General features: G+C 42.8%; 1 protein-coding gene across 11 annotated transcripts in view; it reads right to left on the reverse strand.

The window, feature by feature from the left end:
* PTPRE (protein tyrosine phosphatase receptor type E) overlaps window positions 1–13905 on the reverse strand; it is a 318077-nt gene that overhangs the window by 67341 nt on the left and 236831 nt on the right. For 9 of the 11 annotated variants that reach the window (XM_033941667.1, XM_033941665.1, XM_033941666.1 and 6 more), the window contains one exon: window positions 60–223. In XM_033941667.1, coding sequence (XP_033797558.1) covers window positions 60–223 — 164 coding nt within the window. The remainder of the gene's footprint in view (window positions 1–59; window positions 224–13905) is intronic. The other 2 variants (XM_033941674.1, XM_033941670.1) reach the window with 1 other exon arrangement.

Genomic DNA, 13905 nt, shown 5'->3' on the forward strand with positions numbered 1-13905 from the left:
CACAGCAATTTGTATAAGGTTTAAGCTACACAGAAATCATGACACTCTAAGAAACATACCTACAGTGAACAACAATGGGTCCAGAATGAGACGGATTTAACGCTTTGACTTTCTTTAAGAACTTGAGCATACCAATGGGTGTGAAAGGCACCCCAAAATCAGGCCAGCTGGTAAAGTGTAGCTGGGTTATTAGTCTTGGAGATTTGCAGCCATCGTGGACCTGCTTTGTAAAATACAAAGAAACAAACTCTGTAATGCTGTGCATAAAAAATAAAAAAAATCCAATAAACTTTAGATTAAAAAGACACAAACATAAACTTGAAAATGAGGTACAGCACTATCTTAAGAACATAAGAACATAAGCAGTGCCTCTGCTGGGTCAGACCAGAGGTCCATCACGCCCAGCAGTCCGCTCACATGGTGGCCCATCAGGTCCAGGACCTGTATAGTAATCCTCTATAATTCTTATAGCCCACAGCCACCTTATTAAGGTTCCATTAAGGATAAAAAAGAGGAAGCCTTGGACAATACAGTGATAAGAACAAAAGAAAATCCCATAAAACGTCTGTATTGCTACGATCACTCCTCAAAACTATAAGAGGTATGGGGTGTTTAATTGCACCTGAAACTATAATTTTTCCTTCTTAAGGGGCCATCTTACTAAACTGTGTTAAGTGCTAATGAAGAACACAGAAAAGAGTTTTGCTTTGTTTTTGCTATTTGCGCACACTAACCATGCAGTATTTTTTTGTTTGCTGTTTTTTTTGGGAAAGAACATATCAGAGAGGAAAATTGGCATGGAAACACTATTCAACTAACGTGCTCACAGTGCTTGCTAAAGGCCAAATTCTATAAACGGCATCCTGACTGTAGGCAGCGGTCGGCGTCCTACCACTTCTAACCAGCCATTCAGGACACACGTTTAAAAAATATAACACCCCGAGGCAGGCTGCCTACACTGTAGGCGTTTGTTGCGGTTGAGGGAGACATGTAGGGATGCTTAAGCTCACCCAGGGCTGGGCGTGGCTTCACCTGGAAGTGGCCTTGGGTGAACTTAAGTGGCCCTAGGCATCTCCCTAGGGCTGTGATAGGTGCCTGAAATGTAGGCCAACGAAAAGCTGGTCAAATAGATGTGGTCGCTATGCTGATCATGGCAAAGAAATCTTACCGTCGCAACCAGTTGAGCGGTAGTTGCAGGGAACTTGCTCCCCAGCAAAGTTGGTCAGCAGGAGGGATCCCACTCTTCTCCCGCCGTCACCCCTGAAACGCCACCTGATACTGTCCATGGCAGAAGGGATGTCCACTCCTTACCGCCACCACCCCTGAACCTCCCGATACTGTCCAGGCAAAAGGGATGCCCATGCCCTCCTGCTGCCGACCCCTTCGATCCCCCAAACCCCTGACACTCCCGACTCCCCTCATCCAATTGACAGGAGGGATGCCCACTCTCTCCTGCCGCCGTCGATCCCTTGAACTCCAGATATTCCCCAATATCCATCCAACATTCCCCAACACTCCCTGACACTCACTCAACATTCCCCAACACCCACCTGACACTCCCCAACATAGCCCAACAACCCTGGACACTCACCTGACATTTTCCAACACACCCCGACACTCCTTCACACCCCAATATCCCCACTGACACCTCCGAACCCCTATACCTTTAGGAGATGGCCAACAAGGAGGATGCCCACTTTCTCCTGTGGGCAGGCCTGCCTCTTCCAAAATGGCAGGCCTTCACCTTCTTGCACCTCTCCACCCCACCACAAGCAACTTCTCCTGCATGTTGCTTGTGCAAGGCTGGTTCCCCCCTGAATCACTTCCGAGTCATGGGGCCAGGAAGTGAGTGATGTCAGAGGGAAATACAATGCTGGCGTGAGGAGCATCCTAGAGAAGCCACTCGCGCTGGTGAAGATTTAGAGGTACAGGGGATGGGGGAGAGCATAAGTGTGGAGTGGGAGGTGGCATGAAAGAACCAGAGGTGTGGAGAGGAGGATGCAGCCACCTCTCCAGGCACCACCAGCCCTTACTACACCACTGCATGCGTATCTTATAGAATACTATAAGATGCATATGCATTGAGTGGCACATTTATGTGTGTCCACTTACATCTTTCACTGACCCGGCATAAGCAGACCTACCTTCTTTTTGGTGCACTAATGCTGGTTTGCACTAGAATCCTAGAAGACAGTGTATCGCAAACTGTGTGCCATGGCACACTGGCCATGAGACGCTGGCAAGGAGGAGAGGCTCGTCCTGTAGGCTGTCAGGTGGCACTTCTCCTCCTCACCGGCATCTCTCCTCTTCTCCCTGCACCTCTCCTCCCTCAGTAACCCTTACCGGCATAGAAATAGGCTCAGGGATTACAGCTAAAAGGCCTCCACGCATGCACATACGTTGACATGATGATGTCACTCATATGTGTAATGTCATCGTATCAACATCCATGCACTTCCGGTTGCTCTCCAGCCATGGAACCGAGATTAATGTGCCGCAGCATCAAAAAATTGAAGGACACTGCTATAAGGCATCAGACACTCCCTGCCCCAAAAATGATTTTCCTAAGACCAAAATGAATGCTGGTGGCAGAAACAGGATTTAAACCCCGGCTTTCCTGATTTTCAGCCCACTGCTTTGGAATAGGTGTAAATTTCTGTGCTATTGGGGATAATTTGGGCGTCTTATCATATAAAAGGCACATAAGAATGTATTTTTCTTTAACAAAATAGGAATGTAAGGGGAGAGTGGTAGCGCAGTGGTTAAAGCTACAGCCTCAGCACCCTGAGGTTGTTGGTTCAAACCCACACTGCTCCTTGTGACCCTGGGCAAGTCACTTAATCCCTCATTGCCCCAGGTATATTAGAGAGTTTGTTAGCCCGCCCAGTTGAGTACCTGAATAAATTCATGTAAACCGTTCTGAGCTCCCCTGGAAGAAAAGTATAGAAAAAAATTTGAATATAATACAGTGATACCTTGGAATCCAAACGCCCCAGTGCTCAAACAACTTGGAATCTGAACTAAAAATTCAAGCAAATTTTGCCCCAGAATCCGAATGCTGCTTTGGAATCTGAACGCCCTGCACGTTGTTCGTGCATACGATTCCCCAGCGCTTCGGCCACTCATACATCGTTCAGTTCATTGTTGGAAGCTGTAGTGAAAGCCTTTGTGTAGTGTAGTGGGAAAAATACTGTACTGTATTATTAGTTAAAATCCAGTGTATTTACTGTTAAAATTTGAGTTTGTGGGACCCAGGAACGGATTAATCCAGTTTCTATTATTTTAAAATTGTGGGGTCTAGAAACTGTATGGTATGGTATGGAGGCACCCCGGCTAATCAGGATACCCACAATGAAACAGATTTGCATGCACTGCCTCCACTGCTTCATGTGCTGTGAGTGCTCCACAAAAACAAAATACTGTATTCACAATAACTAAAAATGAAAGCTACTGTCAGCTGAAAACGAAGCAGCTCCCAGCAAAAACAAGGCTACCCTTGCTGCAGGAAACATAACCTTTGCTACCAAAAATCAAAAAAGTGTAATTTCCAGAAAGTGTGCCGGTCTTCAAGCTATATTTGAAAGAGAACAACAATAGAGAGACATAAGAAATCCTTTTTCTAGGGCAAAAGAGAGGAAGCTAAACAGCAGAGGGAAACTGTATGGAGGAAGGAAAACAAGGTAGGACTGCCAGTCTTTCAGAATGAAAAAAAAAAAAAAAGGACATGGGACATCTCCAGGAGCTGTGCAAAAAAAGCAAATATGAAATTCAATTCTCCGTATGTTGCATGAGAAGTCAGTTAGACATCAGTGGGCAGATCTATAAAAGCTTAGACAGAAATGGTAAAAACGGTGTCAGGTCAAAAGCGCGCTGGGACAAAGGCGCACCCAGACAATTGAGCGCAGTGCGCGCCGCTGCACCGCTCTAAATTACTGTTTTTAGCGCTCCGACGGGAGGGGCGTGGGGGGGAACCCCCCCACTTTACTTAATAGACATCGCGCCGCGTTGTGGGGGTGTTGTGGGGGGTTGTAACCCCCCACATTTTACTGAAAACTTCACTTTTTCCTTGTTTTTAGGGAAAAAGTTCAGTTTACAGTAAAATGTGGAAGGTTACAACCCCCTAAGCCCCCCATAAAGCTGGCGCGATGTCTATTAAGTAAACTGGGGGGGTTCCCCAACAAAACCCCCCGTCGGAGCCCCTAAAAACTGTAATTTAGAGCGGCGTGGCGGCGCGCGCTGCGCTCAATTGTCAGCGCGCGCTTTTGTCTTTCGCGCCGTTGTCTATGAACCGTAAAAACTTGCTTGTAAACCAAACACCTAGGGCTCCTTTTATTAAAGTGTGCTAGGGCTTTAACGCGGGGAACAGTGCGCGCTACATTGCAGTGCTGGCTAGATCTCAACGCCAGCATTAAGCTGGAATTAGTTCTAGAAGTGTAGCGCGCGGTAATTTCCCGCCTGCGCTAAAAAACGCTAGCGCACTTTAGTAAAAGGAGCCCCCTAGTCATCCATTTTCAGCATGTCAACCCCCCAGAATAACATTTGACACCTCTTTACCATTTGCCACGGGAACATACAGCGCAAATCAGTATATTGAACAGTATATTTCTTTTCTGCTATATTCTTGTATATTTATGTTTCCAGAAAACATCATTTTCATTTCAGTACAATAAACCTGGTCTGATTCAATTATAGAGCAAGTCATGTTTTAAACCTACTTGAGATCCTTCTGTATCTCACAACATCTGTTTTATCCTGTTTCTTAATAAGTAAAAATGCACAAGTGTTTCAAATGGATGTTTTCATTTACTTCAACATTCTGACATAGTAACATACATAACATAGTAACATAGTAGATGACGGCAGATAAAGACCCGGATGGTCCATCCAGTCTGCCCAACCTGATTCAATTTAAATTTTTTTTTTTTTTTTTTCTTCTTAGCTATTTCTGGGCGAGAATCCAAAGCTTTACCCGGTACTGTGCTTGGGTTCCAACTGCCGAAATCTCTGTTAAGACTTACTCCAGCCCATCTACACCCTCCCAGCCATTGAAGCCCTCCCCTGCCCATCCTCCTCCAAATGGCCATACATAGACGCAGACCGTACAAGTCTGCCCAGTAACTGGCCTAGTTCAATCTTTAATATTATTTTCTGATTCTAAATCTTCTGTGTTCATCCCACGCTTCTTTGAACTCAGTCACAGTTTTACTCTCCACCACCTCTCTCGGGAGCGCATTCCAGGCATCCACTACCCTCTCCGTAAAGTAGAATTTCCTAACATTGCCCCTGAATCTACCACCCCTCAACCTCAAATTATGTCCTCTGGTTTTACCATTTTCCTTTCTCTGGAAAAGATTTTGTTCTACGTTAATACCCTTCAAGTATTTGAACGTCTGAATCATATCTCCCATGTTTCTCCTTTCCTCTAGGGTATACATATTCAGGGCTTCCAGTCTCTCCTCATACGTCTTCTGGCGCAAGCCTCCTATCATTTTCGTCGCCCTCCTCTGGACCGCCTCAAGTCTTCTTACGTCTTTCGCCAGATACGGTCTCCAAAACTGAACACAATACTCCAAGTGGGGCCTCACCAATGACCTGTACAGGGGCATCAACACCTTCTTCCTTCTACTGACTACGCCTCTCTTTATACAGCCCAGAATCCTTCTGGCAGCAGCCACTGCCTTGTCACACTGTTTTTTCGCCTTTAGATCTTCGGACACTATCACCCCAAGGTCCCTCTCCCCGTCCGTGCATATCAGCTTCTCTCCTCCCAGCATATACGGTTCCTTCCTATTATTAATCCCCAAATGCATTACTCTGCATTTCTTTGCATTGAATTTTAGTTGCCAGGCATTAGACCATTCCTCTAACTTTTGCAGATCCTTTTTCATATTTTCCACTCCCTCTTCGGTGTCTACTCTGTTACAAATCTTGGTATCATCTGCAAAAAGGCACACTTTTCCTTCTAACCCTTCAGCAATGTCACTTACATACATATTGAACAGGATTGGCCCCAGCACCGAACCCTGAGGGACTACACTAGTCACCTTTCCTTCCTTCGAGCGACTTCCATTAGCCACTTCACTTAAAAAAAAACACATCCAAAACCAGATACAGAAAAACACTCAGAAAATCTAAATGCATCAATATAAAGAGAGATAACCTAGCAGAGACTAAGAATACAGTAAAAAAGAAGATAATGCAGTTGATACCGCTCGGGTTGCTCTGCTCAAACGGAAGAGATAGGTTCTTAATGCTCGACATAAACCCCAAAAGATCATCTAACTATCGTAGTGCCATTGGCAATTTATTTCACAAAAGACAGAAAAAGCAAGAGCCCTAAACCTAAAAGGTCTAATTAATTGGTCACAAATTCATCTGGAAGAAAGCAATATGTGCAGGTATAGATCTATGCAATTTGGCTATCAAATAGCCTGGATTAGACAAATTAAAGGCCACCATCAGTAATTTAAACTGAGGACTCTGAATGATTGGCAACCAGTGAATTTGAATCAATTTAGGAGTAACATGATCCCTTGAACTAGCCCCTAATAACAATTTCACCGTCACATTTTTAACCCTCTGCACTAACAGGCCCGCAAAAATCTAGTGGCATCATAATAGAAATTGAGGGGAAATGTTTACAACAGGGATTCCCTTGAGGTAATGCACGTTAACCACAACACTGTATCTCTACATTTAAATAATATTCCACATTCCATATTTAATGCAGGATTTAACATGCTGTAGTGGCTTTTCTGCATTAATATAGTAATATAATATAGTAATATAGTAAATATAATATAGTAATATAATAATATAGTAAATATAATATAGTAATATAAACCCTGCATTAATATAGTAAATAACCTTACCTAATGCAGTTTAGTAAACAGGCCCAGAAATAATGACAATTTTTCAGAAAAGCACATGGCACAAGGAAGTTCTAAAAACATCAATTTTATACAATCCTGGCATGGATTTACATTAGAAGAGCCCAAGGACTCCATCCCAGCAGTTTTCCAGGACAAAAAACAAAGTTCTGAGAGCGCAGAGAGCTGAAGAAAAAAGATCACTAAAAATCCAAGATGGCCACTAGCATTAAATTTGTGCCAAAAATGTGTTATTTTTTTACTTTTCCCGAACTCTAAAACTGGCGATTTTAGGATTTTTGAGGAGGGGGAAACAAAGGAGAACACTCAGAAACCACCAAAACCCCACTTTTTAAACCTCTCCTGATGTCTCATACAGGCTGTCAGCCTGGTTTACTCACTGTGGCCTGAGATCAAACAGCAGTGCTTCCAACTCTCACACAGTAGTTGGATGATTCAAATCACTGCCAATTTGATCTTGGGGCTGCCAGTCAAATTTCCTTGTCTGACTACACCTCCACCTCTCTGTGGACCACCGGATGTGCACCTGGACGGGTGGAGGCGCAATGATGCAGCCATCCCCTTGCGAGACACCGTTGAGTCTCCTAAGGGCACCCAATAGCCTGGGCTTGACCCCTGATTAACAGGCGGTGAGATCACTTCACAGATGGCCCTGAGCTCCGTAGAAAACCGTGCAGGCTGTCTAAGAGGTACCCAAAAAGGGATCGGCCTGTCAGCTACAGACTAAAGTCTGTGAATATTCAAGCAGGCAGAGCTTCAAAATCGCTCCAAGCGCTGAACTACCCAAAAAGGGAACGGAATTACATCGATTTAAAACTAAGAAAATGGGGAGAGCAAAACACACACAACTGCAACCATGCGTGCAGAAGGAAAAAACTGTAGAGGGCGCTAAACTGTTCAGTGAAGTAGTCTAGAAGTAAAGTGAAAAAAATCCGGAGTGGATTCCTTCTGCAGCCATGCGGCCAAAGGGAAATAACCCTACTGTATAGAATAGTGATCTCCAACCCTGTCCTGGAGAACCATCAGCCAGTCGGGTTTTCGTGATAGCCTTAATGAATATGCATAAGAGAGATCTGCATATAATGGAGGTGGCAGACATGCAAATCTGCCCCTTGCATATTCATTAGGGCTATCCTGAAAACCTAAATAGCTGGTGGTCCTTCAGGATAGGGTTGAGGACCACTTGTCTAGAATGTCTCACCTATTGCACTGGAACATGTGTTAACAATGGCACATTTTAGTAACTATCCAAAAAACTTGGATATTGTGAAAATCAACAATAATTCAATGAAACACTTCCACAATGGTAGGATGCACAATGTCAGATGGTATATTAGTGATACAGATGAAAAAGTTCAACTTATCTTCGTTGAATGGTACACTGACGATGACCAGTGTTTCACTATTCAGCTGCCTCAGGGTGTAATGTATCCGATCAAACTGAAACCAGAATCAAAACTTAAAGTTAAAGACTTATGTATGTATATTCTTAAGATGTCAGTAAAAACCAAAACAGGACTTACCTTTTATTTGGACGCTAAACGCAACTCCTGCATCCAAAGATGGCTCCGAAGAGTTCAAACTGGATTTAAATGCTCCCGGTGTGTTGTCATCACAACCGGAAGTGTCAACGTGTCAGTTCTCCGACGCTATTAAAAACACAGAAATACTATATCCTTCTGTTCGCCGGCAAGAAGAAGGTAAAAAACTGAATGTGAGAGTGAGAAAACTCATTCAAATGTATGTTGAGTTTCTAAAGTGACTAGATCCTTTTATATTCCTTATGCCCTCCCACTCCGCCTAGCCCTCATTTGATGTTATACAAGGAATTAGTCACTAGGGACATTAGGAAATTCATTCACAAAAAGAGAAAGGTGAACCAACCATACAATCTCTCTAGAGAAGAATTAATCACTTTGACAAATTTAAGGAACAGACAGATACGAATCTGCAAAGCGGACAAAGGTGGTGTGATAGTGGTCCTAGATATAAACAAGTATAAAATGGAGGTGTTCAGGTTATTAAATGTATCTACCGATTATTGCGAACTCGAAGAGGATCCTACTCCCCAGTTAGCTCTGGAAATCAAGCAGCTAACTTCTCTGGCTTCTCTGACCAATAAAGAATTTGATTATTTGAACATCTCAGATCCCAGAATTCCAACATTCTACATTCTACCTAAGATCCATAAGGACCTGCAAAACCCTCTAGGATAACCTATCGTATTAAGCAGGGGTTCTATCTTAGAGCCCTGTCCTCTTTTGTTGATGTGTTTCTACGCCCTATTGTATCAAAAGGTTTTTCATATTTACGTGACTCCTCTCAATTTTTAATCAAACTCTCCAAAATTACTAATTCCACTGACATAACATTTTTTTTCACTTTTGATGTTAAATCACTTTACACAATTATCCTTCAGGATGAAGTCATCATCATTATTAGGGAATTCCTTCAGGACAACATGAATAACAGTAGAATCCCCATCGATTTAGTGATGTCTCTTGCTATGCGGAGGAATTATTTCAGATTTTTGAATAGATATGTAAAACTGCTTGATTTTTCACGGTTGCAACAATCTTTTGGTATCTCAAAATTTCAATTTTATAAATGGTTGCAACTGAAGGCTATTCAGGCTATTCAGAAAGGGTTCCCTGAATGGCGTAATTTAAAAAAATTTTATAGCTTGCAATTCCTCTGTTTTCAAGATTTGCTAGGGCAGGGGTGCCCAATACGTCGATCACGATCGACCAGTAGCTCAGGAAGGCAACGTGAGTCGATCGCGGAGCCCATCCCGGGCTCCGTGATAGACTCGTGTTGCCGTCCTGATCTACCGGTCCGATCAGCCTTCCTCTGTATTCTCCCTAGGGCCTTTTAGCTGGGCGATCCGCCCAGCTGTCATCTGCTGCTGTCGCCATTGCTGAACATTAAAAAAAAAAAACGGCTTGGAGATTTCAGCCCATAGCGAACTTATGCTCCAGGCTCTAACGTGTGCGTACCGGCTTCTCTTCTCTTCCCTCCAAAACTGGAAGTTATGTCGGGGGGGTGGGGGGCACGCACATGTTGAGAGCCCTGAAGCAAGCGTTCACTATGGGCTAAGGCGGGAGACAGGTTAGTGAAGCATTTCCTCTTCTTGCTGCCGGGTCCTGCCTACTTTCTGTTTCCGCGAAGGCAGGACCCGGCAGCATTTCCCCCAATAGGTCGATCGCGATGCGGGGCGTCGTCGGCTTTTGGGCCTGTTATTGGTGGCGGTTTGGGTCCTGGTCCCCGATGGCAGTGGCAGTGGCAGAGGGCAGGGAGAAAGAAAGAAAAAGGGCAGGCAGGGAGACAGAAGGAAAGAAGAGAAACAGAAAAAAAAGAAAGTGAGGCAGAGAGAAAGAAAGGGCAGGGAGAGAGGAAGGAAAAGTTGGGGGAGGGAATGAGGTCTGGAGGAGAGGAAGCATACAGGCTAAAAGAAGGGAAGAAAGATTGGATGCACAGTCAGAAGAAGAAAGTGCAACCAGAGACTCATGAAATCACCAGACAAGGTAGGAAAAATGATTTTATTTTAAATTTAGTGATCAAAATGTGTCTGAATTTATATCTGCTGACTATATTTTACACTAAGGTCCCCTTTTTACTAAACCGCAATAGAGGTTTTTAGCGCAGGGAGCCTATGAGCGTCGAGAGCAGCGCTGGGCATTTAGTAAAAAGGGAGGGGTATATTTGTCTATTTTTGTATGGTTGTTACTGAGGTGATAGTGCATAGAGTCATCTGCTTTGACCTCTTTGAAAAACCCTGGAATAGGAATGATAATTAACATTTTCTATGCATACAGTGTGCTTTGTGTTTTTTTTTTAATTTTATTGTTGGTAGATCATTTTGACTTGGTCATTTTAAAAGTAGCTCGCAAGCCCAAAAAGTGTGGGCACCCCTGTGCTAGGGCATCAAGCCGCCAAGTGGTATAAATTAATATCTGAACTTATGAATAAGAAACCCAAAAACGTTCTTAGGGATATTTGGAGCATTGAGATTAAGAAGTACATTTCTGCATCTCGATGGCCACGTATTTGGTCTTGGAGGATGAGGTGTACAGCGTCAGTATCTATGAAACAAACTTGGTTCTTTTTGTTACATCGTTCTTTTTGGACCCCAGTTAGGTTGAATAAATTAGATAATTCTAGATCTAATAGATGCTGGCACTGACACCTAGACATAGGAACATTAGACCATCTATTGTTTTATTGCCGAAGAATTTTGATTTTTTTGGAAATCAATTTGGGGTAAAATTAATAATATTTTAAATTCTGAGATCCCTTTAACTTATGAAATAATAATTTGTGGTACTATTTTGCATATTAAAGATCCCCTAGATAAATATAAGACGTCTCTTTTTAATTATGACAAGTACAGCTATACAACTGATTACACGAAACTGGAAAAACTGGGATCGTCTCAACTTTACATTCTGGTGGGCAAGTTTATGTCTAATATATAAATATGAGAAAGTGAATGCTGCTATTTTAGGGAATAATGAAAATTTTAAATTAATTTGGGGTCCATTGACGTCCTTTGTAGAATCTCTATAGTTATGGTTTGTTATTAGATAATATGCACATCCAGGGAGGGGGGAGGGATGGGAGGTAAATAAGATTGGAAAAATTGTTGGAAAAGTTTTGATGGGGGGAGGGGAGGTTATTAATAAGCTTGAATATTTGAATATTTGTCTATATTGTAAAATGAATAATTTACTCTGTATTTCACTTATTGTATATGTTTTAAAAATGAATAAAGAATTAAAAAAAAAAAAAAGATTTTTTAATAGATTTTTTCAACAGATCTCAGGGGTAGCCATGGGGGCAACCATGGCCCCCTTGATAGCCAATTTATTCATGCAGAAGTTTAAAAATGTTTGGATCATCAACAATCCTTTTTCTGATCTAATTCTTACCTGGCTACGCTTCATTGACGACATTATCGTTATTTGGAAAGGCACGAGAGAAGAACTATATTCATTCCATATGTGGTTAAATTTAAGACATCCTCATGTTGAATTTAGTGTGACATGCCATCCTCATCAAATTTCTTTTTTGGATGTTTTAGTCACCAAAGAGATAAGTCCATTGAAACCACAGTATTCAGGAAGACCACAGATAACACGTTCTAGATTTTTCTAGTAACCATCCTGGTTCCCTAAAACAGAGTTTGCCCACTTCTCAGTTTTTCAGATATCGTTGTCTATGCTCAGACACGAGTGATTATAAATCTCAAAAAGCAAACAACTTTACACTAGATTAAAGAGGAGAGGTTATCTGATGCCAGTTTTAAAGAAGGCCTATAAAAGAGCCAAATTTCTCAATAGGGACCCTTCTGTTTATTCCCAGGGATAGAAACACAGTTGAAAACACTGTCACTTGCATTTACAGTATTCACTTAAAATGAACGATGTCACAAGGATATTGAGGTGACATTGGGAGATTATGGAGCTACATCCCACATTCATTGATACTCATCTCCTGAACTTTTAAGTCCCTCTGATATAGGCAAGACACATGAACCTCAGATTTCTTCCAGAGGCCATTATAAATGCGGCGAATGTTTGACTTGTCAAGTGATTCCGGAACTCATGAACACTTTTGTACATCCTCGCACAGGACAGGTTTCTAATCTTAAACATACTACATCATGTACATCTGTGTTCGTGGTTTATGTGTTTATATGCCCATGTTCAAAAATCTATGTGGGCCACATCACACGTTCCTTTAAAACATGAGTCACAGAACATAAGGGTTGCATACGTAACAATAGACTGCAAGCTCCTCTAGTTATGCATTGTTTGGAGTATAATCATAGGTTCATGGACCTACGCTGCTGTGTTATTGACCACATTGAAGAAGGCAGTGTGAATAGATCTCAACGTTTTTTGCAAGTGGAGCAGTTTTTATTCTAAAGTTAAACAGTGAGGCTAGAGGGATCCAAGATGGCCGCGGTTGTGGTCTGCTGAACGCCGTCGGCAAGCCTACCTCCTAAAAACTTACTTCTCTGGCGTTGGTGCGGCAGAGTTTTTGCTATGCCGAAGAGAAGGGGAAAGGGAGCTTCTTCGGCCTCACGGCGTCCCGGAATAGCCTCCTCCGGTAACATTGAGGAGTTGCTGCGGCGGATGCAGGGCGTCATCGGAGCGTCGGTATCGCCCCCGGCTGAGACGCTTCCTGATGACAGACTGGAAGAGTCTCCTCGGGCTCACGAGATCACATTGAGCCCCGACGCACGAATCCCTCCTCCCAACCCTCGAGCCGCTAGTTCCCCGGGAGTGGGGAGGCAGCCGGAAGTCGGCTTGGGCCCCCTCCCAGAGGCTGTGGGGAACGGCGAGAAGAACATCAACCCAGGCTCACAGGGATCGCAGTTGAGCCTGAGTGCACACGAGGAGATTTCCATCTCAGAACCAACCCCGACACAGGAGATACGGAGAGGAGAAGGTCCCTCAGCTGGTGAGCCTAACTTATCACTATTAAACTTGCAGACATTTAACATAGTGAAACCCCAAGAAGTTACATTGGAGGCTTTGTGGGATCTGATTGCTAATTTAACTAAGACAGTAAATACTAATCATCTTCAAATAGAGGGAAAAATAAAAATTCAAGAGAAAGAAGTTTCTCAGATAAAACAAGACTTGGGAGAATCCAAATTAGATATTCAAAGTATTAAAGATCAACTTAAATCTTCCAAATTGCTTCAGGACACTCTAATTAAGGATAATATAAATTTAAGAAGAAAGATAGAGACATTTGAAAATTTCTCCAGGAATAATAACTTAAGATTGATTAATTTTCCACGGATCTCGACAGTGACTCCAAGAGAAATGTTAAAAAGGTATATGCTGGAGATACTGGAAGTATCGGAAGATTTAATGCCTCCTTTCACCCAGGTCTATTATCTACCTAATAAAACTCAAGATCTTCAAGAAGGAAAAATTCAGGGACCAATTGATGTATCAGCTTTGCTTGAATTATCTGATAAAGAAGTTGCTACACCTGCTAC

Source organism: Geotrypetes seraphini, chromosome 4 (genome assembly GCF_902459505.1).
Source record: "Geotrypetes seraphini chromosome 4, aGeoSer1.1, whole genome shotgun sequence".
NCBI lineage: Eukaryota > Metazoa > Chordata > Amphibia > Gymnophiona > Dermophiidae > Geotrypetes > Geotrypetes seraphini.